Genomic DNA, 25,016 nt, shown 5'->3' with positions numbered 1-25,016 from the left:
TCCAAAGAAAGCACAAAAATAAAACATTTTAATTGCATTTGGAGTTGCTCTTCTATCCTTTCTTTCCCTCCGTTTTACAACAAACCTTCTCCTCTTTTTCCTTCTTCGTTCTTTTCCTTTCCAACCTTCTTCTTCCTCTTCTCCCTCTTCATATCTACTTCCTCTACATCTCCCCCACTCCTCTTTCCCTCCTTTCTCACCTTCTTTCCTACTCTTATCCCCTAATTTATCTTCCTCTCCTTCTCCTTCCCTCCATCCCTCTCTCTCCTTCACCTCCTCTATCTTACCCTCTATTCCTCTCTTCTTTCTTTCATCTTTGTTGTATGATATTTCCCTTGTTTGGTAACCGAGCAACTCCAATCTTCTGATAGTATATACTTCATTTCAATTTCTTTTCTATTTTACCCAATCTACCATTTCATAATTGTACATTTATATTTATAATCTTCTCTTCTTCCCCCCCTCCCCCTTTTCCATTTACTCTGGTGATATCTGGGTTTCTATTTCTTCATTGTCATTTCTCTCATTTAATTTCCATTTATTAACATTGTTTATCTATCTATCTATCATCCTTTATTTCTGTCTCTTTTCTAATCATACATAGAATCTTTCCCATGTCTTGAAATATACCGATTCCTTTTTTTTCTTTTTTATTCTAACTTGATTCTTAAAGTTAATCTATTCATTTCTGCACAGTCTAAAATCTTTTTTATTACTTCACCTTCTGATGGGATTCTTTCTAACTTCCAATTTTGTGCAAATACAATTCTTGCTGCTGTTATTATGTGAATAATTAAATACATTTCTTCTTTGCTATATCTTTCTGGCAAAATACCCAATAAGAAAATCTCTGACTTTAAATTCTATAGATTTTTGTAGCATTTCCTTTAACCATGTCTGCATGGTTAAAAAAAACAAAAGTTTTTTGCTTCTGTACATGTCCACTACATATGATAATACGATCCTGGCAAATGCGAGCATTTCCAACATTTAGCTGATTTATCTTTAAACATTTTTGCTAGCCTTTCTGGTGGGATATGCCATCTATAAAACATTTTATATAAATTTTCTTTATATGCAGTTGCCATTGTCAATTTATAATTCCTTTCCCATAGTTGTTGCGATTTCTCTAATTCTATGGCATAACCAAAATTTTTCGCCCATATTATCATTCTCTTTTACTTCTTCACCTTCTAATCTAATTTGCAATAAGTAATTATACAATCTTTTAATCATTTTTTCATTCTTCCCAGTCAATATCTGATCCAATGCTGATTTCCCCAAATTAAAACTATATTGTTTCAAGTCTTTATAATATCTTGATTATATTTGCAATCTTGTGTACCAATCAGTCTCAATCCCTTGTTTTTCTAAGTCTTGCTTCTGTTTTAAGTTTCCCTTCGCAGTTAAAATATCTTTATAACATACAATATTGTTCATGTTAATCATGTTTGGATGTGTCAACGCTTCTGTTGTTGAAAGCCACATTGGTATTTCCATATAATGTTTTTCTTTCACTCTCTCCCATACTGTTAACAAGCCATTTCTTACACAATGTCTCTGAAAATATCCATGTATCCTATTTTTGCCATACCATAAGAAAGCGTGCCAACCTAGTTGCACATCATGTCTTTCCAAAGTCAGTAGTCTTGTATTTCTCAATAAAATCCATTCTTTAACCCTGGTCAACATCGCTGCTTGGTGATAAAGTTCCCAGTTTGGTAAATCAAATCCTCCTCTGGTCTGAGAGTCTTGAAACAGTTTAATGTTAATTCTTGCTTTTTTTCCTTGCCATATATATTTCCACATCATTTTATTCAATGTCTCAAAATATTTCTTCTCCAATTTTATCGGAATTGTTTGAAAGAAAAACAAAATTGTTGGCAGTACATTCATTTTAATTAACGCTATTCTTCCCATTAATGATAATTGCAGATTTTTCCAAATCTATTTCAGTTTGTTCCTCAGTTTGTAGTAGTTATCTTCCTCCAATGTAATGCATCTTGAAGTTAGTTGAATGCCAAGATATCTCACTTTCTTCACTATTTGAATATCTAGATTCTGCATTAGTTGATTCTTTTGTTTTTCTCTCATATTTTTAACTATAATTTTGGTTTTGTCTTTATTTATTTTCAGTCCAGCTACTTCTCCATATTCCTTTATTTGTTGCATTAACTTTAGGCTCGTTCCCATTGGTTCTTCCATAATGAATACTAAATCATCCACAAATGTTTGTACTTATATTCTTCTCTTTTAATTTTCATTCCTTTTATTTCCTTATCTTGTCTTATTTTTCTATTTAAAACTTCTAACGTCAAAATAAATAACAATGGAGATAATGGACATCCTTGTCTAGTTCCTTTTCTGCTATCTACTTTTTCTGTCATTTCACCATATAGTATTAACCATGTTTACAAATCTATCCCCAAAATTCATCTTTTGTAATTGTGTGGTCATAAATTGCCAATTCACATTATCAAATGCCTTCTGCGCATCTAAAAATAGCAATGCCATTTGTTTTTCTGAATGAGCTTCATAATATTCCAATGTGTCCAATATAATTCGTATATTATCTCTTTTGGGCAAAAACCCATTTTGGTCTGAATGTATAAATTCATTCAGCAGCCTCTTCAATCTTTCCACAATAATTGATACAAATATTTTATAATCTGCATTTAGTAATGAAATTTATTTGTTGCAAGTCTATTGTTTTGGTATAAGAGTCATATATGCCTCCATCCATGACTTCAATGCCTTGGCTTTTATTAATAAATCATAACTAGTAATATTTTATCACTTAGTACATCTTGCAATTCTTTATATAATTCTGCTGGTAATCCATCTGGCCCCAGGGGTTTTCCATTCTTCTGTCTTTTAATCCCCTCTATCAATTCCATCATTGATATTCTTTCTTCTAGTGCTTTTTTGAATTCTTCTGGTATTTTAGGGATCTTTGCTTTTTCCAAATATTGTTCTATTTTCCCTTCTGATATCTGCTCTTGTTGATATAATTTCTTGTAATATTCCTCAATTATTTTTTTCCTTTCCTCATTTCGATAACATATCTTTCCATCTTGGTCTGATAATTGAGTTCTTTTCTTTTCTTTTCCCTTTTTCATTTTATGATGTATCTTTTTTTCTATTCTCTTTGAAGAAAAATGTCAATTCTTTTTCCATGTATTGTATAAAGTCTTTCTCATTTAATAAACTTTGATTTAATGTCCATCTCATTCTTTTTCTTTGGCTTTTCCATGCCATCGTTATCGGATTGTGGTCTGTCCATATATTTGTCTCTATATCAATCATGTCTATCTTAGATATTAAATCTGTAGACATCCACATCATATCTATTCTTAACCATGACATGCCTATTTGAATAAAATGTATACTGCTTTTCCTTTAAAAATTTTTTCTCCAAGCATCTTGTAAACTTAATTCCTCTACCATTGTATGAAATGTTTTCGGAAGTGTCTTGCTTGGTTTTTTCTTCATTTTTGTAGATTTATAATCTAATTCGTTATCAACTATTGCATTATAATCTCCCAATATACAAATATCTTCATATTTATATTCTAGTATTTTTCTATGTAATTTTGCATAAAATTCTTCTATTTGGAGCATATATTCCCACAAGTAATATTTTTTTATAGTTCATTACAATTTTTACCATTAATACTCTTCCCTCCTCATCTTCAAATATTTGTTTGGATTGAATTGTCTGTTTGATATAAAATACCACTCCTCTTTTACTTTGAGAGACCGGTGTTGCATACAACTTCCCCAATTTTGTTCATTCCAGAAATTTTTTATGTTGTTTTCTAATATGAACTTCTTGTAAACATATCATTTCTAATTTTAACTTCTCTAGTTTGTTAAATATCTAATTTCTTTTTATTGCCAAATTTAATCCATTTATATTCAAAGATATTACTTTAATTTCTTCCTCCATTCCTAATTAATTACTTGTGCTGTTGAACTAGTCACTCTTATCTCTTTGTTCTCCAATTTCTTTTGCTCGTGCTCCTTCTCTTATTGCTCTCTTCTTATTCTTTAGTCATCTCCCTTGACTGCTCTTTCTTTTCCTCCTGTTGTCCATCTCCCCTTTCTTGTTCTTGCCAGCTTTCCTTTTGACTTTGCTTGTGGGAAGCCTGCAGGGAAGATTGCAAATGTTGATCATGTGTTTGTGGGGCAATGCAATCAAGTCTGAACTGTTTGCCAAGCACCCAAATTGTGATACCATAAACACAGGAGAGTTGTGATAGGCAGAACTTTGAGGATGAGTCATAAGTACTAGTTGCTCAGCCTTGTTGTTAATTTTGGCTAATCACTGAACAAGTTATTGTAACTCGAGGACCACCTGTTACTTTAACTCAATTTTCATCCTTTAATCCATCTTAGAAATACTTATTTTCCTTTTCTTTTTAATTTTATTATTTTGTTGTGATTTTATAAACAAACTCTCAAATCAGAATATATTTGTATTGTTTCCCTATTTAGGATGATTGATGAGATAAGGATATTTTAAAATTAAATGTCTCCTCTCTTTCTACAAAGTATTCCAGGGAATTATGTTGTGTATATATTAAGCAAGTGTTAATATGTATATGAATTCTGATAGTGAAGCCACAGCTATAGTTTGAATAAACAGTGATAATCTTTAAAATTAAACTAGATATATAAATTATTTTAATTTGTTCCAGGTGCTTTCTACCTTGTATTTGAATATATGGATCATGATCTCATGGGGCTTCTGGAATCTGGCTTGGTTCATTTTGATGAAAGTCATATTAAATCTTTCATGAGACAGTTGATGGAAGGCTTGGATTATTGCCATAAAAAGAATTTCTTACATCGAGATATTAAATGTTCTAACATCTTACTAAATAACAGGTAATCATCCAGTTTTATAAAAAATGTATTTCCAAAATTTAGAAATGAAACAAAATGTAGTTTGTAAATTCATTTTCAAAGAATAACATTTTATTGATACATATGGTGCATTTTTTGTTCAAGCTGCTGGAGATACTAAATTTTTTTAGTCTAATAATTAGGCCCAGTCTTAGGCCCAGTACTCTTCAAAATCTTTATAAATGACTTAGTTGAGGGAATAGAAAGGGAACTCATCAAATTTACAGATGACAGTAAACTGGCAGGAATCGCCAACACCCCAGAAGACAAGCTCAGGATCCAAAAAGTTCTGACAAACTTTGGCCAATGGGCTCTATTCAACAAAATGAATTTTAATATGGAGAAAAGCAAAGTTTTACATTTAGGCAGGAAAAATCAAATGTGTAAAGTATCGATTAAGTGAGACTTGGCTCAAAAACAATAACTATGAGAGAGACCTTGGAGTCCTAGTGGATGATCACTTGAATATGAGCCAGCAGTGTGCAGCCGCTGCCAAAAATGCTAATACAACCCTAGGTTGTATAAACAGAGGCATAGAATCAAAATCACATGAAGTATTAGTACTGCTTTATAAAACCCTAGTAAGACCACACCTGGAATACTGCAACCAATTTTGGTCACCATACTACAAGAAAGATGTTGAGACTTTGGAAAAAATTCAGAGAAGAGCAACTTCAAAGATGATCAAAGGCCTGGATGCTAAAAAATATGAAGAATGGCTACAGGATTTGAGTTTGGCTATTCTAAAGAAAAGAATAATTAGGGGTAACACGATAGCAGTATTCCAGTATTTGAGGGTCTGCAATGAAGAAGAGGAGGTCAAATTATTCTCCAAAGCACCAAAGGGCAGAACAAGAAACAATGGTTGGAACTAATCAAAGAGAAAAGCAACCTAGAATTAAGGACAAACTTCATAACAGTGAGGACAATTAACCAGTGGAACAGCTTGTTTGCAGAAATCATGGACGCTTCAACACTGGATGTTTTTAAGAAGAGACTAGACTAGGGCTGGGCAAATATGGCCCCTTTATGACCTATGGACTTCAACTCCCAGAATTCCTGAGCCAGCATGCTGGCTCAGGAATTCTGGGAGTTGAAGTCCATAGGTCATAAAGGGGCCATAGTTGCCCAGCCCTGGACTAGACAGTCACTTATCTGAAATGGTATAGGTTCTGCTTGGGCAGGGAGCTGGACTAGAAGACCTCCAAGGTCCCTTCCAACTCTATCTATTCTGTTCTGTTCTGTTCTGTTCTACTCTACTCTACTCTATTCCTACTCCTACTCCTACTCCATGGTAGACTTCAGCATTTCATTTATTTGAATGCATAATTAATATGACTCTAGAGTCTATGTCAACGTTCCAGAAAACCCCCTCCTGGACAGTCCATCTTAGGCGTATATTTGGAATAGATGTATGAAAGCAGTGAATTTTTCTAACTCATGATTAAATTTTCAGTTGATAAAATCAGAATATTTTTAGGCTAGATACACCCATAAGGATTCTGCAGAAGCTCTCTAATTTTAAGATTAGATATGTTATGTAACTGCCATAGGATCAATAAATTATGACAAAAAATAAGACTTGTACTATGTGTACTGAACTCTGCATTTGAGTAGTAGGATTGCGTTTTTCATTCCCAAGGAACCTTCTTTTTTCACCTGTACATTATGATACATACACACAGAGGTAGATTAATGACATACTGTATGCATGTATTTATTGAGAAGAACTTACAGTCCTCCAGTGCTCACACTGGGATGCTAAAGTACCATTTCTGGTGTTGCTCAGGAATACCAATCATGGTTGGGACTGTTGAGAGATGGGTTTAATTAGTTTACCATCCATATAAATTCTACAGTAATTTATTTATTTTATTTGTATTTATGTTTATTTATTATATTTGTATTTTATGTGCTTTTAAAATAATGTTTTAACTATATAACAGTTTGAGAAACTAATTAAAAAGCTATTAAGTGGCATAAATGGATAATTAATCATACAACATTACAGTAACATGTTTTTAAGTATTAAAAGATTTATTACTTTTTAATGCTTTATTTTTCTCATTTTTGATTGCATGTTTGCAACATCTAAATCATGAGAATACAGCTGTTTATGGAGAAGAGTAAAACTTAGTTTTGAATTTTATGCATGAGGATTGTATTGCGAAGAGTTTTGGTGGATCCAAAGCAAAAAAAAAACACCCTTAAAATTGAGTTAAATATAAATACTATGGATATTATTCAATTGTACATCAAACAAAATTTATTGTTTCCACTAGAGGGCAGATCAAGCTTGCAGATTTTGGTCTTGCTCGCCTTTACAGCTCTGAAGAGAGGTAAGTTTAATATTAATTTAAAACTGTGGGTTTTTTTGGAAGTATTCTGAAAATATATCATAAAACTATTAAATGTAATAAAAGATGCTGAATTAAAAAAATTCTTCCATGACCTTTAAGGATGTGGTTATACTTACTATTTTTTATTCTAAGTTGGTTTATACCAGGTTAGCATCAACTTACACTTAAATTTAAATCAGTGGGTTTGAATTAACTAACATTCATTTTCAGGGTTTTTTTACAGGAATATTTTTTTCACAATATGAAAAGGAAGCAGGAACAACATGAGAAATTATTTCAAAGTAGTTTCTTTATAGATGCTTACCTATAGACATAAATTTCGTAAGACTAAAGCACTTATCTCCTAACTCATTAAATCTACCCTGTAAACAATTAGCTTAGGTTCACTTTCACATATTTCCTTCATAAATAAAAAATAAATACCAAATATTTCATGCTTTTTGACTGGAAATGAGTCCCTCCTTCCTGTGACTGGACTGTGTTCCATCACACCTTTATTTATTCAACAATATCTAAAATGTATTGTACAATTTTGTTTATTGTATTGGTTTGCACAATAATTTAAAAAGATATACCTTTTTGGTAATAATATTTCAGATGCACTTCTGGGTATATTTTAAATACTTCTGGGTATATTTTAAATATACCCAGAAACATATTTTATTGTAAAATCTTTTGATTCTTATAGCATATAAATGGACATAATTAGTTGGTAACATTACTTATATATATAATTATAACAGAACATTACTCATTGGCGTAGTTGTCATGAAGATGCAAGTCGTCCTTGTTTAGTGACTGCCTTTCACAGTTGTGACAGTGATGAAAAAGTAACTTTGCAACCAATGCTTCCATTAATTACCAATGCAGTATCTTTCTTAATTATGAGTTTTCTATTGCAACCAGTTGGTACCTGTTGTCCTGTGCCTAACCTCTTTTGTTTTTCTTAAAGATTTTCCTTAGATTACCTAAAAAACCTACCTTTTCCTGAGCTGCTTTTCTCAGCAGTGCAGCTTCATCCCTAAAAGATGCTAATAGCAAGTTAACAAGCTTAGCAACCTTATTTAGCTGCTTAGAACTAACCAATTTCATTCCAAGGATTTATTTATTTATTTTGCTCCTAAGGCAAACAGTCCACCAAAACTTTCATTTTTGTGTATATTCATCATAGTTTGCTTGTTTACTCTCTTGCCTTCACCTCTAATAAATGTAAATAGCAAACATTAAATCTCTTCTTGCTAATTATGTCAGTGTGAGCATTCCAAAGGGAGGGGGAGTGCTTTTACTCTGCTTCCTTGTAAGTCCAATTCTGGAAACTTTCCTTGCTGCTTAGGTTCATTTGAGTGTTTGGGGTCATATTCTTCTGATTCTCTAAAGAAAAGAAAAGCTCAAAATTGAAAACATAATAATGATGATGTTATTTTTCACAGTGATAGATTTGCTTAACAAGCAAGTTGTGAGTTCCAATTGCAGTTTCTAAATGAGAACTGTCTATAGTAAAAATCTTTCTATACTGCATCATTGTACTAAATGTATAATACATTCTATTGTGTGAGGGAATATTTTTCTAAATATCATAATATTAAGCTATTTAGGGTGCAGGATTTTACATAAGATACCATGTGCTAAGACAGAAACAATGACAAACCCTTGAAGAACAGGGGCTGATTTGGAATATCTGGCTGATGTCATGGCGGGACTGGATGCGAGAGGTGGGTCTTTGTGCTCCCGTGCTGACATCTTCCTGTAGGAGGGCTCTGAAAGGAGCTAAAGCCACCCTTTAGGGGTGAAGAAAAGGGGAGTCCTGCAGGTCACAGAGAGCCGCAACTCTTCCACTCAATCCAGGGCTTTATCTCTCTCATCCACGACAAGGAGAAGAGGCAGCCATCATGGCTGCCATGAAGCTGGGAGAGCTGAAGCAACAGAGAAAATGAGAAGCAGCTATGTAGATGAACAGTGACTGGAGCTGAGTGAGAAGATTCCTTTTTTATTTAGACCCCAATCTTAAAAGGAAAAAAAAAAGAGAAAATCCAGGAAAAGAGACTCTTAGAACTATCTGTTAAAGTGGCAAATAACCATAGAAAGAAAAATCCTAGACCCAAAAGAAATGAAGGGTAGAAAAGCTAAAGACTTTCTTTTAAAAAATACAGAAAATTGGATTGCTTAAACTGGCTGGGCATTGTATTGGAAAGGCATTATAAAATGCTGGAACTATTTAGCTGAATAGCCGACTTTGCTTTCATAAACTGAATTAAAATTTGGATTAATTAATTCGTTAGATTTGAAACAACACTGAAACATAAACTGAGGGCGCCATCTACTGGAAAATATACCATATCCCAACAAGACTCAGAAATTTTTGATAAGAGAACCAAACGACCTATTTGGAGGATTGTGGTGATTTACTGTTCAATAAATACCCTGTTTCCCACAAAATAAGACATCCCCTGATAATAAGCATGGCAATAAGGCCAAGGGTTTATTTCAGGGTTCAAAAAAATATAAGTCAGGGTCTTATTTTCGAGAAACACAAAATTATTAGAGATTCTATTGTGAGAACAAGGAAGACTCTTCATAAAAGTAAAGTGACTTTTGACTTTGGAAAGTTTCCTGGACTACCTATGGAATGGATTAATAACCCTGAGATGTAAAGAATTATTATTGAATATTCTGAGGAGCAACATCACACTTGATTTCTGGACTGCTGGTAAGAGTGTGGACTTATTAAAACAAGACAAGGGGCTTTACCAAGGGGAAATGAGTGGGACTCCAGGAGAAATGGTGTTGATGTTTCAAGATATTAGGGATGCTATGATGAAGAATTACAGAGAAATACAGAACTTATTGCAAGGTATGAATAGGAAAATGGAAAATATCTTACAACTGATAATGAATGAAAATTAAAGAGTCCAGGAAAGAGAGGAGATAATAGAAATAACAGAGGGAAAATCAGAACAGACAAATCAGCAAATAAAACAAGATGAGAAGGAGAAGATGACAAAAATAATAATGACTGATGAAATAAACCAAGGAAAAAGTACTTTAAGAGATTTAAAAAGGGAATCTGATAAGCTGGAAGATACTTTTGAAAGGGAGATCAGGGCATTGAGTGGATGGGAGGAATACCTAGATTGAATGGAGAAGACATAGGATAGGATAGGATAGGATAGGACAGGATAGGATAGGATAGGATAGGATAGGATAGGATAGGATAGGATAGAATTTTTTATTGGCCAAGTGTGATTGGACACAAAGGAATTTGTCTTGGTGCATATGGTCTCAGTGTACATAAAATAAAAGATTATCAAAAATTCTAAGGTACAACACTTAATGATAGTCTATAGGGTCAAATAAGCAATCAGAATCAATCAATATCAATATAAATCATAAGGATACAAGCTACAAAATTACACTCATACAGTCATAAATGGAAGGAGATGGGTGATGGGAACGATGAGAAGATTAATAGTAGTGCAGATATAGTAAGTAGTTTGACAGTGTTGAGGGAATTATTTGTTTAGCAGAGTGATGGTGTTCGGGAAGAAACTGTTCTTGTGGCTAGTTGTTCTGGTGTGCAGTGCTCTGTAGTGTCATTTTGAGGGTAGGAGTTGAAACAGTTTATGTCCAGAATGTGAGGGGTCTGTAAATACTTTCACAGCCCTCTTTTTGACTTGTGCAGTATACAGATCCTCAATGGAAGGCAGATTGGTAGCATTGTTTTTTCTGCAGTTCTAATTATCCTCTGAAGTCTGTGTCTGTCTTCTTGGGTTGCAGAACCAAACCAGACAATTATAGAGATGCAGATGACAGATTCAATAATTCTTCTGTAGAACTGTATTAGCAGTTTAAGCTTTCTGAGTTGGCGCAGAAAGAACATTCTTTGTTGTGCTTTTTTGATGATGTTTTTATGTTAGGTGTCCATTTTACATCTTGTGACATGATAGAACCTAGAAATTTGAAGGACTCTACTGTTGATACTTTGTTGTCTAGTATTGTAAGAGGTGGAAGTATGGAAGGATTTCTCCTAAAGTCTACCGCCATTTCTACAGTTTTGAGTGTGTTCAGTTCCAGATTGTTCCGGTCGCACCATGAGGCTAGTTGTTCAACCTCCCGTCTGTATGCGGATTCATCATTGTCTCAAATGAGACATTCAGGTCATCTGCCAGTTGTTGATTTCCTTCAGCCTGGGAAGGAGGTTTGCCGTAGCCGGTAATATTTTTAAGAGTTTTCCACATGTTTGCTGTTTCATTTGTTGAGAACTGATTCTTTAGCTTTTCAGAGTAGCTTCTTGTTGGTGCTCTGATCTCCCTTGTTAAACATTTCTGGCCTGATTGTACAGCATTTTGTCACCTTTTCTGTAGGCTTCCTCTTTGGAACGACATAGCTGCTTAAGTTTAGCTGTGAACCAAGCTTTGTTGTTACTGTATGGTATTGATAGAAATAAAGATCCAAGAGAGGAGTATGGGAGGCAAGTTCAAAAATGAATAAGAATTGAAGTATTAAAATGGGCAAGAGATTTTTTTTTTAATTTTTAATTTTATTTTATAAACAAACATACATTTAAAACATCAGTAATTCCTTCCGTGTGACGTCTCGGTGTTTTCTTTCTGGCAAAACGTACAAGAGATGATGGATAGAAATGAAATATTTTCTTCTTCTTTTCTAATATGATGGCCTATTGAAAAACTAGAATAGATATAGAAATAAGAATATACACTTTTACATAAGGTAACATATTGGAGGGACGCAGTGGCTCAGGGGGTAGGATGTTGAGCTTGTTGATCGAAAGGTTTGGTGGGAAGGTAACGGTGTTCCGTGCTCCTTTGGCGTTGAGTCATGCTGGCCACATGACCACGGAGACGTCTTCGGACAGCGCTGGCTCTTCAGCTTTGAAACGGAGATGAGCACCGCCCCCTAGAGTCGGTAACGACTAGCACGTATGTGCGAGGGGAATCTTTATCTTTACCTTTAACAGATATTAGAGACTGAAAGATAGTATTATTATGTACTATATGTCCAAATAATATGATGATTGGCATTAGAATGGCGTATTGAAATATTGAACAACTAATAATGGAAGGATTATGTCTTAATATAAACGTGTATTAACACTAGGATAAGTAATGATGACCTGACTAGAATTTGGAATAGAGGCAGAAATAAGAAATAGGGGGAATATTAATATATATAATTTTATATGATAGAATGTAAGTAATAATCAGTATTAAAATGGAATACTGATATACTGAATAATTATTATAAAACAAATATGGATTTGACTGGAAGCATCGCAGTGAGACAATTGGGAACTAGTGGGCTCTGATGAACCTCGTGAAATTCCGGGCTGACAAACTGCTGTTGGGGTCTTCGAACCAGATCTGTCCTGTAGGAAAAGAGAAGGAGAGGCACTTTGGATGACCAAGAGGAACAGGCAAGTTCTTCAAAGGTCGGAGGAAACTCTTCAACTCAGTGGCAGGGCCGGCGGCCATAGTGGCCGTCATAAACCTGGGACCAAACGGATTAAGTTTTGAGTCGGAGCAGTGATTTGGAGTACTGGTACTGGTACTGGGTGAGTGATTGGCCAGCTCACAGGTAAAAAAGAAATACTTTTAAATTATTAAAGCGAAGAAACAGCAGCTAATGGGCGTTCAGGAATGTCAATGGAGAGAGAAGAACAAAGCGGAAGTTTAAAGTGTTAAAGCCCGAAACAGAACTTGATTTTTGGTTTTGAATTTGAATGGAGATAATTAAATTATTAGAAGAAGAAACCTGAAATAGTTGTGAAGAGGATTGGAAATAATTTTAAAACTTTTGACCATTGAAGGAAGAACAAAAGAAAAAATGAAAATTAAAAAGTCCTGCAACAGAAATCTTTTAATTGGATTTGGAATTGGATTTTAAATTGGAATTTGGGGAATACAAAATTAAGAAGAAGATGATGGGAATTGGCAAATATTGGATTTAACTAACTAACGTGGATTTAATAAATAAATTGGATATTTTCTTAGCTTGTTGATTGGAATTGTGGATTGGAGAGAGACACCTACAGGCGGAAAAAAACACTACAACGGTTAACTTGTATTTTGAGGGGGGAAATTCTTAAAATGATAAGAGCGGTGGGAACTTTTGAGGAGGATTTGTTTTCATTTAAGCTATTTGATCTTGACTACCAAAGAAGGTGGAATATAATTAAACATAAAATTGGAACAAAGATAACCCAGAAACAACAAAATAGCACAGGAACTGACTGAAATGATTAAAATGTTGTGTCTATCACTCAAATTGGAATTAAATGAAATGATTATAACGATGCATAGAAAACCTAAGTCTGAACTAGAGACTGGGTTAGAACACATCCAAGTGGACAAAGAAACCATGAACAAGAAGCAAGAAATTAGTACTAAAAACAAAGACATTGATTATGAAAAATTAAATGATTATGTTGGGAGTAGCAATGAAAAAAGAGAGGAGTTAGAAGCAAATTAACTGAAAAAAGGAAACAAGGGAAGAAAAGGAAAGGGGAAAAAGTTAGAAATGAATGTGAATTTTAAAGATTACATTGACAATGTAATGACAGAAATAGAGAGGTTGGAAAGAGAAGAGAAGAGAAAAGGGGAAGAATTAAAATACAAAAAAATCAAATGATTACACTGGGATCAACAGTGGTAAAATAAAAAAGGGAGAAAAGGGAAAAAAGGAGGAGAGTAGATGGAAATACAAGGCAAATTAGGGGAGTATGGGGCCTTAAAATTAGGAGGGGAAGGGAAAAAGAAGAAAATAAGAGAATGGGATAAAGGAGAAAGAGTTAGTTAATGGAGCTATAATTATAAATGAATGGTAGTAAGTTTAATAAATGTGAATGTAATAGTTGGAAGGTCTTTAATTGTAATAATGGGAATTCAGCTAAAGCATTTGGAATTCTATTGTACTGTGAAGATAAAAAATGACTTTGTTTCTTGTTTAATATGAAGAGATTAAGACACTATTAGCAATAATTTAAATTATTTTTTAAATATCACTGACTATAATGACGGTCTTATGAAAAGGTGAAGATAGATGTATTTGAAAAAAGAATGGAAAATTGGGTTTATTTTAAAACAAAAGAACAATTGGAATTCAGAAATAGAATTGAATGATTTTAATGTTATATACTTAAGTGAGTTGTAGTAATAATGGAATTTAGGGAAAATATTTGAAATCATAACATTGGGAAAAGGGAAAATAGGGTTTATTTAAAAAAACAATTGGAAGTGAGAAATAGAATTGAATGATTTTAATGATTTTAATTACCAATTGTGGTAATATATTTGATTGTAGTATTTGGAAAGTAGATAAAGAAATGGAAAAAAGGGAAGGAAATGGGTTACATATGTAAAATTGTATGAATATTAATATCTATAATTGTAATAATGGAATTTATGGAAAATATTTGAATATTGTGAAAAGGGAGTAATGGGAAAATATTTGAATAAGATGATTTAAAGTTAGGGTTAGGTTTTAGAAAAATGATTGATTTTAATTTAAAGCGTTTCAATTTGAAAAAAGGAATGGGGGGGAAAAGAAAAATTGATAAGGTTAGAGATTAGGGCAAAGTGTAATATTGTTTATATACCAGAAGAAGCAGAAGGAAAATAAAAGAAAAAAAGAAAAAATATTATGGCAAAAAGTGAAATATACTAATTATGTTGGAGAAAAGTGGTACAAATTTGGACTCCACCAATACACTGTTCAGAAAAAATGTATTGTTTGTTTGTGTGTTTGTGTTCAAAAAAATAAAAAACTTTTCTAAAAAAAAATCCAAATATGTATATTAATAATGGGATTACACAAGTTCGAATAATGTAACAAATATTATTAATGCTATTGCTATTTGTAACAAAATGAATTATACCCAGAGGCTACATTGTTCATGTATTGATATTGATGTGGATTTAAAAATTAAAATTCTATAAAACGGGTTGGGGGGGAGAACAGGGGCTGATTATAATATAGTGGTAGTTTCCTTTGTGTTACTTAAACTACTGTGTTTTTCGGAGTATAAGATGCACCTACCTATTTTGGTGAGGAAATAAGAAAAAGAAATCTGCAATTTTGCCTCCTTGCAGCAAACTACAAATAGCCTGCTTTATTTTCATTTGCATTTTCAGCATAGCTTGATTAGCATAAGAAAAAAAATCTGCTCTCAGCAATTTACCTCCTTGCAGCAAGCAGCAGAAAACAGCTGAGAGTCGGGAGGCTGATCCAACAATCAACTTGTGCTAATTAGGCTATGCTGAAGCTGAAATGGGCTGTTTCTTCTTGCTGCTTGCTGCAAGAAGATAAATTGCTGGGAGGCAGAGGCCAAAGGGGGGGCAGTGGGGGGCAGGGCTACATTCGGTGTATAAGATGCATCCAAATTTTCACCCTTTTGGGGGGGAAGAGTACATCTTATACTCCAAAAAAATATGGTATGCTGTTGATCTCAGTGGTGTCAGGCAATCCTACAGTCATTGTTGAAGTAAGACATGACTAATAGTCTGTTAGTCAGTAACTGCAAAATCAGTAACAGTAACTGATTTTGTACATAGCATAGGATGCCATATTGGCTTTTGCTTTGGGCAACAAAAATTGATTCAAACCCGATCTTACGGTAGTTTGAAAAGAAACCTGATAACTGCAGTGATGTCAAATGACATTCTAAATCAGAAGATGATCAGAATTACTGTTCCATGGAAACTGATTAAGAAAATAATGCCAAAATTATCAGTCACAGATCACCCAATTATTTTGTGTAAAAATGTAATTGCATTTGAAGAAAAGCACTTTTCTTTTTTTTAGTTCTTTTTTTTAATTGAGCTTTTAACCCTAAAACCTCTTTTAACCCAGAGTCACTGAGAATGAGTTGGTCACATAAATTTTCTTAAATCAGTCAAATAAATAAAAGGGACATGGTGAATACTGAAGTAATTAATGCCCTATGGTAATAACTTCAAGAGTCTGGCTGAAGACAATCATTACAAATACCTTGGTATTCTTCAAACTGACAGTATTAAGCACACTGAAGTCACAAAGGTCAGAAGTGAATAAAATAATGAGAATGAGGAAGATCTTAGCATTCAAACTCATAGGAGGAAATAGTATCAAGGTGATTAACACCTGGGCAATTCCAATATTCATGTGGATGAAATAGTGAAATAGATTCAAACAAACAAGAAACCTGGAAAATAATGACAACAAATCATGTCCTTGACAGACTCTGCTTTCCAAGAAAAATAGGTAAGTAAGGAATGTTGCAAGTACACCAGACAGTTGAAGAAAAGAAATGGGCATTGGAAGACTATCTGAAAGATAGTGAAGAAGATGCACTGAAGCTAGTATACCAGGAAGGCTTGCTGAGACCAAACTGGCCTAAAAGAATGACTAAATGAGTAGAAAATAGACACGGCAAGGAAAAGTATTATACAGCCAATATAGAAAAAATAGGCATAGCAGATAACAACATGGCAATGGTTAAGAACAAGAAAAAAAAAAGATGCACTAATTTTGGCTGCACAAAATGAAATCTTAAGAACAAATGCTAAATGCATACAAAGCAAGAATTGAGTAGAGAGCCACGGAGAGCAAATGAAGCTTCTGCACAGAAGTGGAAGAAACAATGAACTATCAAGTTTGCTGCTGCAAGAAGATCACACAGACTGCTTATAAACAGATAGAACAATTACTTACAAGAAAGACAAAAAAGTTTGGATAGTGGACATGGCAATATATGGAGACAGGAGAAGAGAAGAGAAAGAACTAGGGAGGAGGGGAATATAAAATACAAAGACTTGAAAATGGAAGTAGAATAATTATAGCAAAAGAAAACAAAGTAAACATTTAATAATAATAAACATTTAAACTGAACAGTGGGGACAGAGAATTAACTGATACAGAAAATTTCTTCCCCAGCAATCGAAAACTAAAAGGGTTATCCGTGCATGTAACATAGATGTCTGTATGTCTGTATGGGTATAGACATATCAAGCAAAACCAAGCATTTAACAGTGAGTGCCATACCATGTGCACTAAACCAAAAGGTGGCAAGAAAGTAGGGGCAGTCAGCACAGGTTATGTAGACAGTAAACACAAGGTCAACCCAAATGGACTCAAATGTCTATACACCAATGCACAGAGTATGAGGAATAAACAGGGTGAATTAGAAATTCAAGTAAATGAGGGCAGATATGATATTATTGCCATTACGGAAACTTGGTGGGATGAAACTGACAAATGGGACATACAGCTAGAGGGATATAAATTATTTAAAAGAAATAGATCAAATAAAAGAGGAGGTGGAGTTGCACTATATATAAAAAATAACTACATCTCTACAGAAATAGAACACAACAATGATGAAAATCATCTTGAATGTATTTGGGTCAATATAAAAGGGGTGAAAAATGATATTGCCATAGGTCTATACTATAGGCCACCCAACCAAACAGAGGAAGTAGATGAACTTTTTGCTAGTCAGCTAATTAAGGTATATAGGAAGCACATCACAGTAGTAATGGGGGATTTTAACTACCCTGACATCAACTGGGAAACAAACTCTGCACCAAGTGGAAGATCCAACAGGTTCCTAACAAACCTAGCAGACAACTTTGTTTCCCAAAAAATAGAGAAGGCGACAAGGAGATCAGCCATACTGGACTTAATTCTCACTAACAGAGATGAAATGATAGAAGGTGTTGAAGCTACAGGAACCTTGGGGGCAAGTGACCACGCAATATTGGAATTCGACATTAAGTAAATACAAGTAGTAGAACAAAGTCAAACTAGAGTCTTGGACTTTAAGAGAGCTAATTTCAATAAACTTAGAGAGAGCTTGAGAAGGATTCAATGGATGAGAATCCTCAGGGGGAAAACGACTCAAGAAGCTTGGGAAATTTTGAAAAGTGAGGTTATAAAAGTGCAGTCTAACACAATACCAATGAAGAAGAAAAATAATAGATCTCAAAAGAAACCAGCATGGATGCATAAAGAACTATCTGACAAATTGAAAGACAAAAAGGACAAATATAAAAAGTGGAAAGAGGGGCAAATAACTAAGGCAGAATATCAGCAAATAGCCCGAGCCTGTAAAGATGAAGTGAGGAAAGCTAAGGCTCACAATGAACAAAGGCTAGCTACAAAAGTAAAAAATAACAAAAAAAGCTTCTTCCAACATGTTAAAAACAAGAAAAAAGTCAAGGAAACAATTGGCCCATTGCTGGGAGAAAGTGGCAAGAAGATGACAAGCAACAGGGAGAAAGCAGATCTACTTAACTCATATTTTGCATCTGTCTTTACACAAAAGGAAAAAAACAATCCAACCTATCAAAAACAGCACTACAAAAAACAGATTAGAAACACAAAATAGGGAAGAAAATGGTAAGTGAACACCTGTCTACCCTAGACGAGTTCAAATCACCAGGACCGGATGGATTACACCCCAAGGTTCTGAAGGAACTGGCAGACGTAATTTCAGAACCACTGAAGTATATCTTTCAAAGATCCTGGAGCACAGGGGAGCTGCCAGAGGACTGGAAAAGAGCTGATGTAGTTCCCATCTTCAAAAAAGGAAAAAAAAACCAGATCCAGGAAACTACAGACTTATCAGCCTGACCTCAATACCGGGGAAGATTCTGGAAAAGATAATCAAGCAACGAATCACCGAACACCTAGAAGCAAACAAAGTAATAACCAAAAGCCAACATGGGTTTGTCAGAAACAGATCATGCCAGACTAATCTTATCGCATTCTTTGACAAAATGACAAAATTAGTAGACCAGAGGAATGCTGTCGATATAATTTACTTGGACTTCAGTAAAGCATTTGATAAAGTAGACCATAACCTACTACTAGATAAAGTAGAAAAATGTGGGTTAGACAGCACCACCACCAGATGGATTCGTAACTGGCTGACCAACCGCACTCAACGTGTAGTCCTCAACGGAACTACATCCACATGGAGGGAAGTATGCAGTGGAGTACCCCAAGGCTCTGTTTTAGGCCCAGTACTCTTCAACATCTTCATCAATGACTTGGACGAGGGGATAGATGGGGAACTCATCAAATTTGCAGATGACACCAAGCTGGCAGGAATAGCCAACACTCCAGAAGATAGGCTCAAGTTACAGAAAGATCTTGACAGACTTGAACATTGGGCGCTATCTAACAAAATGAAATTCAACAGTGAAAAAAGTAAGGTTCTACATTTAGGCCAAAAAAACAAAATGCACCGGTACCGTATATGTGGTACCTTGCTCAATAGTAGTACCTGTGAGAGGGATCTTGGAGTCCTAGTGGATAACCATTTAGATATGAGCCAGCAGTGTGCAGCAGCTGCGAAAAAAGCCAACACAGTTCTGGGCTGCATAAACAGAGGGATAGAATCAAGATCACGTGAAGTGTTAGTACCACTTTATAATGCCTTGGTAAGGCCACACTTGGAATATTGTATCCAGTTTTGGTCGCCACGATGTAAAAAAGATGTTGAGACTCTAGAAAGAGATGAGCAACAAAGATGATTAGGGGACTGGAGGCTAAAACATATGAAGAACGGTTGCAGGAACTGGGTATGCCTAGTTTAATAAAAAGAAGGACTAGGGGAGACATGATAGCTGTGTTCCAATATCTCAGGGGTTGCCAAAAGAAGAGGGAAAAAAAATTTTTTTTCCACATAAAAAAGTTTTATTTTTACAATCATGTCGAACAACTCATTCAATGTACAGTTATATACAATTAGTCGGGCCTGCCCAGTCACCACCCCACTTTTTAACACTCTTCCCTCTTCTACCTTCTTTTACTTTCCAGACCTTCCTCTCCTTGTCTTATCTACATCCTCTCCTCCCTCCACCCTACGCCTTCCTTCTCCCTCTTCTACCCCTCTTCCTTCCTCTTCTCCTCTTTCCTACCTCCTACACTCTCTTTTCTCCCTCCCCACCGTTCTAAAATGGCAACTGGGCAGACCCGACCCTAGATTAATTATATTTATACATCTTCAATAATCCCTGTACATTAACCATCACTCCATCACTAGCCTCAACCCCCCGATTCCCCTCCCCCTTACCCCCCACCCCCCAAGAAGAGGGAAAAAATTGAAAAGGTAGTTGAAAATAGCAGATTAAAATATTGTGGGATTTCAGAATACAGAATACAGACTGGTATGTTATCTGACTCATAATATACAAGATAGGACTATGGTTGAAAAGAAGAAAGTATAATTGATGTACAATACCAGGAAATAATAGGACAAAAGGACAAAGAATTGGAGAAGATCACAAGAGTATCACAATCTAAAAATTAAAATTGAAAGTTTATGGCATAAACTGGCTGTGGTAGTCCTATTGGTTATTGGGCATGCTAGGTGGCGTACCAAGAAATCTTGGATGGTACTTAGAGAAATTACATATTTAAGCATCCAATCTGTCAATTACAAAACTGTTTGGATCTGCACATATATCTTGCCAATACATTACAATATCCTAAGTTCTTGTGAAGAATAATGATCAACACAAGCTAAAAAAACTGGTCACTTTTATTTCATGCTGTTATGTAGAAAATAATAATTTATTAAATGTAATACATTTATCCACTGACTCCCAACAGCCCAGTATCAATTTAGGGAATAAATTTTCAGGAAGAAATGTGTAATTATGTTGAAAAGTAAGCTCAGAAGACATACAGGATGATTTAATTCATTTTGATTACATGATTTGGAAAAGTGTTTAATTGGAAATTATGTTTGAATAAAAATGCAAAAAATATTCTCTTTTTTTCTCAGTCGTCCATATACCAACAAAGTTATCACTTTATGGTACCGTCCCCCTGAACTTCTGCTAGGAGAGGAACGATACACACCTGCCATTGATGTCTGGAGCTGTGGGTGAGGCATTTTTTGCTATCAAACTTTATGCAGCAAAGTAAAAGAAAAAGGTACAGATTACGTGGTATAATGGGTCCATTTGAAACAGAGACCAGGATACATTACACTGTAGCAGCAACTGCTTTATTGACAGCATTGGAGATTATCTCTAGGGTCTGTTAAAAAGGGATGCAGTTACAGTCCCTGTTGATACTTACTCACATAAAACGTGACTGATTGGATACAACAGCAGGTATGTACTAATGGAATTAATGAGGCCATCAGAGTGTAACTACAGTGCAGTGAAATAGGACTACAAATAAAGGGGTTTCCACTGATTTCAAAATATTTTCTGAATATAGTTTTTTTTAGTAGTTTAGGAGCTTTTGGTTTTTTTGGAGATTTTCAGCATTCCTTGGCTTTCTAAATATTTTAAGCTGAACATAGTTCCAAAGGTGCTGCAACTGGACTTCCTTGTTTTTTCTTTTGAAGACATTTCGCTTTCTATCCAAGAAGCTTCTCCAGCTCTGACAGGAGATAGTGAGGAATGGAAGGATTTGTATTCCTTGCAGATAGCTGGTAATCTGCATAGTTTTAGAGCACAGGTGTCAAACTCAAGGGCCGTGGGCCTTATCCAGATTGCATGCCCACCCCCATGGCCCGTTTTTCAGCCAGCAAGAGTGCTGCAGGAGGCCTGTTTTGGCCGGCAGAGGCACTGGAGGCTGATCCTTTGATATTTCCAGGCCAGCCCTGCGGGCAGGAGGCACAGTGCTGCAGGAGCATAGGCACTTCTTGGTATGTTTTGGCTGGCAGAGTGCTACAGGCTGAAAATGGGGCACATGGGGCTCCATGAGGCCTCACACGTCCATTTTTGGCTGGCAGAGTGCTGCAGGAGGCAGCACCTTCTTCACCTTCTCGTTAGCAGCATTTGCCAACTAGATAGGTACCCTCTGGATGGCTGTTGTTCAGGAGAGCCAAAAACAATTGACCAGTTGGCATTGCAGCGGGATGGTTATGGGATAGCAGAGTTTCGTGGAGCCTGGCGAAATCCAGCTCATACCTGCTTGCCAGGAGACCCTACAGGGCCAAAGCCACCCTAGATGGCTAGTGAAGAAAGGAGGAATGCTTTGTAGATCCCGAGGAAACAGTAATTTCCTTGTTTGATCCAAAGAAAACCCTCTTGATTGGCAGAGGCCACAGCTATTTTGGCAAGGCCGAAGCTCTGACAACCGGGACAACAAGGATACATGCTGGAGCGATTTGTGGGCAATGGACTGAAACTGGGTGAGACAACTTTCAGTTTCTATATTAGAGACTTAAACCTAAATAAAAGAATTCTTTAAAAAAAGACTCTCCAAAATGTTAAGAAATCGGCAATTTATCACACAGAGAAAGATTATAAACCTAAAAGTGAAACAAACTGTTAATGTAAGACTGTGACGCTTTAAAAATAGAGAAAAACTGGACTGGAACTGGTAATAGCTTCACAAGTGATTTAATCTGTGGATAACAATGTTTGATTATTGAAAGAATTTGTACAAAGAAAGAGGAACTTTGCTTTATATTTTCTTGTCCCCCTCCCCATTTTTTGTGTTTAATGCTGGATTTTAGAGCGGAGGTGCCACCTATTGGTCAGAGAAGGTATTTTATTAGTACATGGTGGGGAATAACCTTGGAAAGTAAGATTTATTTTATATTATTTGATAATACAAGAACAACAAAGAGGAGAAAAAAGAGAATAGTGAAAGGCAAACAACACCTGGAAGGCTTTTTATTTTGGTTTCATATCTATGCAGTCTTGGCTACTTGGAAGTATTAGTGAGTTGTTTGAAGATTTTTAAAGCAAGTGGATTACAATTAACAAGAAACATCCTTGAAACTGAATATCTGACTTTGTGGACTAAAGGCATTTGGGAAATTTGGTGGGTCTTTTGGGGATTATTAAGATCATCTGACAAAACATTCTGTGAGCTGAAAGAAGAAAAAATAAACAAGATTTTAAAATTTGGAAACTGGAAATTACAAACTGGAAAATTTTAAGGACTATAAATTTAGGAAATTTTGAGGAACAGTTCTGAGACTTTAAATTTTACTAATACTGGCATTTTTAGTGTTTCTGGATAACTGGGATGTTGAAATTTTGGTGGAATATTGAGCAGTGATTAGTTTAATATATCAGTACAAAGTGTTTCAATGGGGGAAAACAAATGCAGTTTATAAAGAAATATTGTTGATGTTTCAATGTATTAAGGAAGATATGACAAGGAATCATAGGGAGATGATGGAATTGATGCAGGATACAGGTATGAGAGTAGAAAACCCCTGGCAAATGACAATTAAAAAATGAGCAAAAAATTTAGAAAATAGAGGAGAGCTGAGGAAAGGATAGAGGAGATAAATCCAAAAACGATACAAGCATCAAAGAGATGGAAGAGATAGCAACAATTTTATTTAGATATAGCTATATAGATACAGATATATAAATACACACACACACACACACACACACACACGAGCTGCCTCGTATCACTGAGTTTGTCATCTTTTATCTTAATCTTTTACCTGTGATTGATTCAATTGTGAATTTTTTTATTGTTGTGAGCCACCCAGGGATATTGAGAATTGGGTGGTATATCAGTTTTGTAAATTGTTACTAATATTAAGTCCTCCTCTAGGGCTGTATCAGGTAGTAACAAAGATTGATAGACTGTTGGACAGACAATTTTTAGAGTTATCTGGAGAAATTGTCAGTTCATTTTGCTCTGCTCCTATACAAAAGAGTCAAGCTCCATAGCAGCTGGGGACTCTACATGTCTTTAATCTCTACATTATGGAATTGAGACTATTTGTGCCAGAAAATAAACCTTCCTTTGTCTGGAATAGCTGTTTTGAATGTAAAAGGGGAAAAATGCATCTTGAGTCTGTGTCAAATACCACCCTGGCCATGCTCACCCCTCTGAGGTCAAACACAACCCTGATGCGGCCCTCAATGAAATTAAGTTTTACACCCCTATTTTAGAGGGTAATGGAAGCACTTGGAGGTTTATCTATGTCTTCAGGGTCACCTGAGTAGTGCTCCTTGTTCCTGTAGTCTGCAATTCCACCCCCCCCCCAAGAAATCCATTCCAACTTCACACCATTTAAAGGGTGTTCATCCGAAATTGTATAGCTAAAAGCTCACTCTTTGAATGGTGTGGGATTAGGAATGATTTTCCAGAGTGGGGGGAATTGCAGATTACAGGAACCAGGAGCACTACTCGGGTGATCCTGAAGACACAGATAAACCTCCAAATGGTTCAAGAACCCTCTAAAAGGATACAGAATACCAGCTGTCTGCAAGGAATATAAATCCTTCCATTCCCCACTGTCCTATCAGAGCTGAAGAAGCTTCTTGGATGAGAAGAGAAATATCTTCAAAAAGAAAAACAAGAAAGTCCAGTTGCCTCCTAAAAAAGCACTTTTGGGATAGCCATGACCTAGATGCCTGAGAATCTCTACAGACTTTAAGCTGAAATTTCTGAGAAAATGTTATTAAGAATTAATTGCAAAATTTGATAGCAGTTTGGACCCATAGTCTAGAACTATTTGCTCTCTTTTTGTAGATGTATTCTGGGCGAACTTTTTACTAAAAAGCCAATTTTTCAAGCAAATCAAGAACTTGCTCAACTGGAACTGATAAGGTCAGTATATCCTGTTGTTGTTGTTGTTAGTTGCGAAGTCGTGTACGACCCATTGCGACCCCATGGACAATGTTCCTCCAGGCCTTCCTGTCCTCTACCATCCTCTGGAGTCCATTTAAGCTCATGCCTACTGCTTCAGTGACTCCATCCAGCCACCTCGTTCTCTGTCGTCCCCTTCTTCTTTTGCCCTCAATCTTTCCC

At 35.3% G+C, this 25,016-nt stretch overlaps 1 protein-coding gene across 1 annotated transcript in view; it reads left to right on the top strand.

Annotated features, from left to right (window-relative positions):
• The window catches only part of CDK13 (cyclin dependent kinase 13), a 76,561-nt gene that overhangs the window by 37,827 nt on the left and 13,718 nt on the right, over nt 1–25,016 (top strand). Inside the window, exons 6-9 of the mRNA XM_058180802.1 lie at nt 4,701–4,890; nt 7,191–7,247; nt 21,055–21,156; nt 24,738–24,815. Coding sequence (XP_058036785.1) covers nt 4,701–4,890; nt 7,191–7,247; nt 21,055–21,156; nt 24,738–24,815 — 427 coding nt within the window. The remainder of the gene's footprint in view (nt 1–4,700; nt 4,891–7,190; nt 7,248–21,054; nt 21,157–24,737; nt 24,816–25,016) is intronic.

Source organism: Ahaetulla prasina, chromosome 4, assembly GCF_028640845.1.
Source record: "Ahaetulla prasina isolate Xishuangbanna chromosome 4, ASM2864084v1, whole genome shotgun sequence".
Lineage (NCBI taxonomy): Eukaryota > Metazoa > Chordata > Lepidosauria > Squamata > Colubridae > Ahaetulla > Ahaetulla prasina.
Note: the sequence above shows the minus strand (reverse complement) of the source record. Positions and strands in the feature narration are given on the sequence as shown.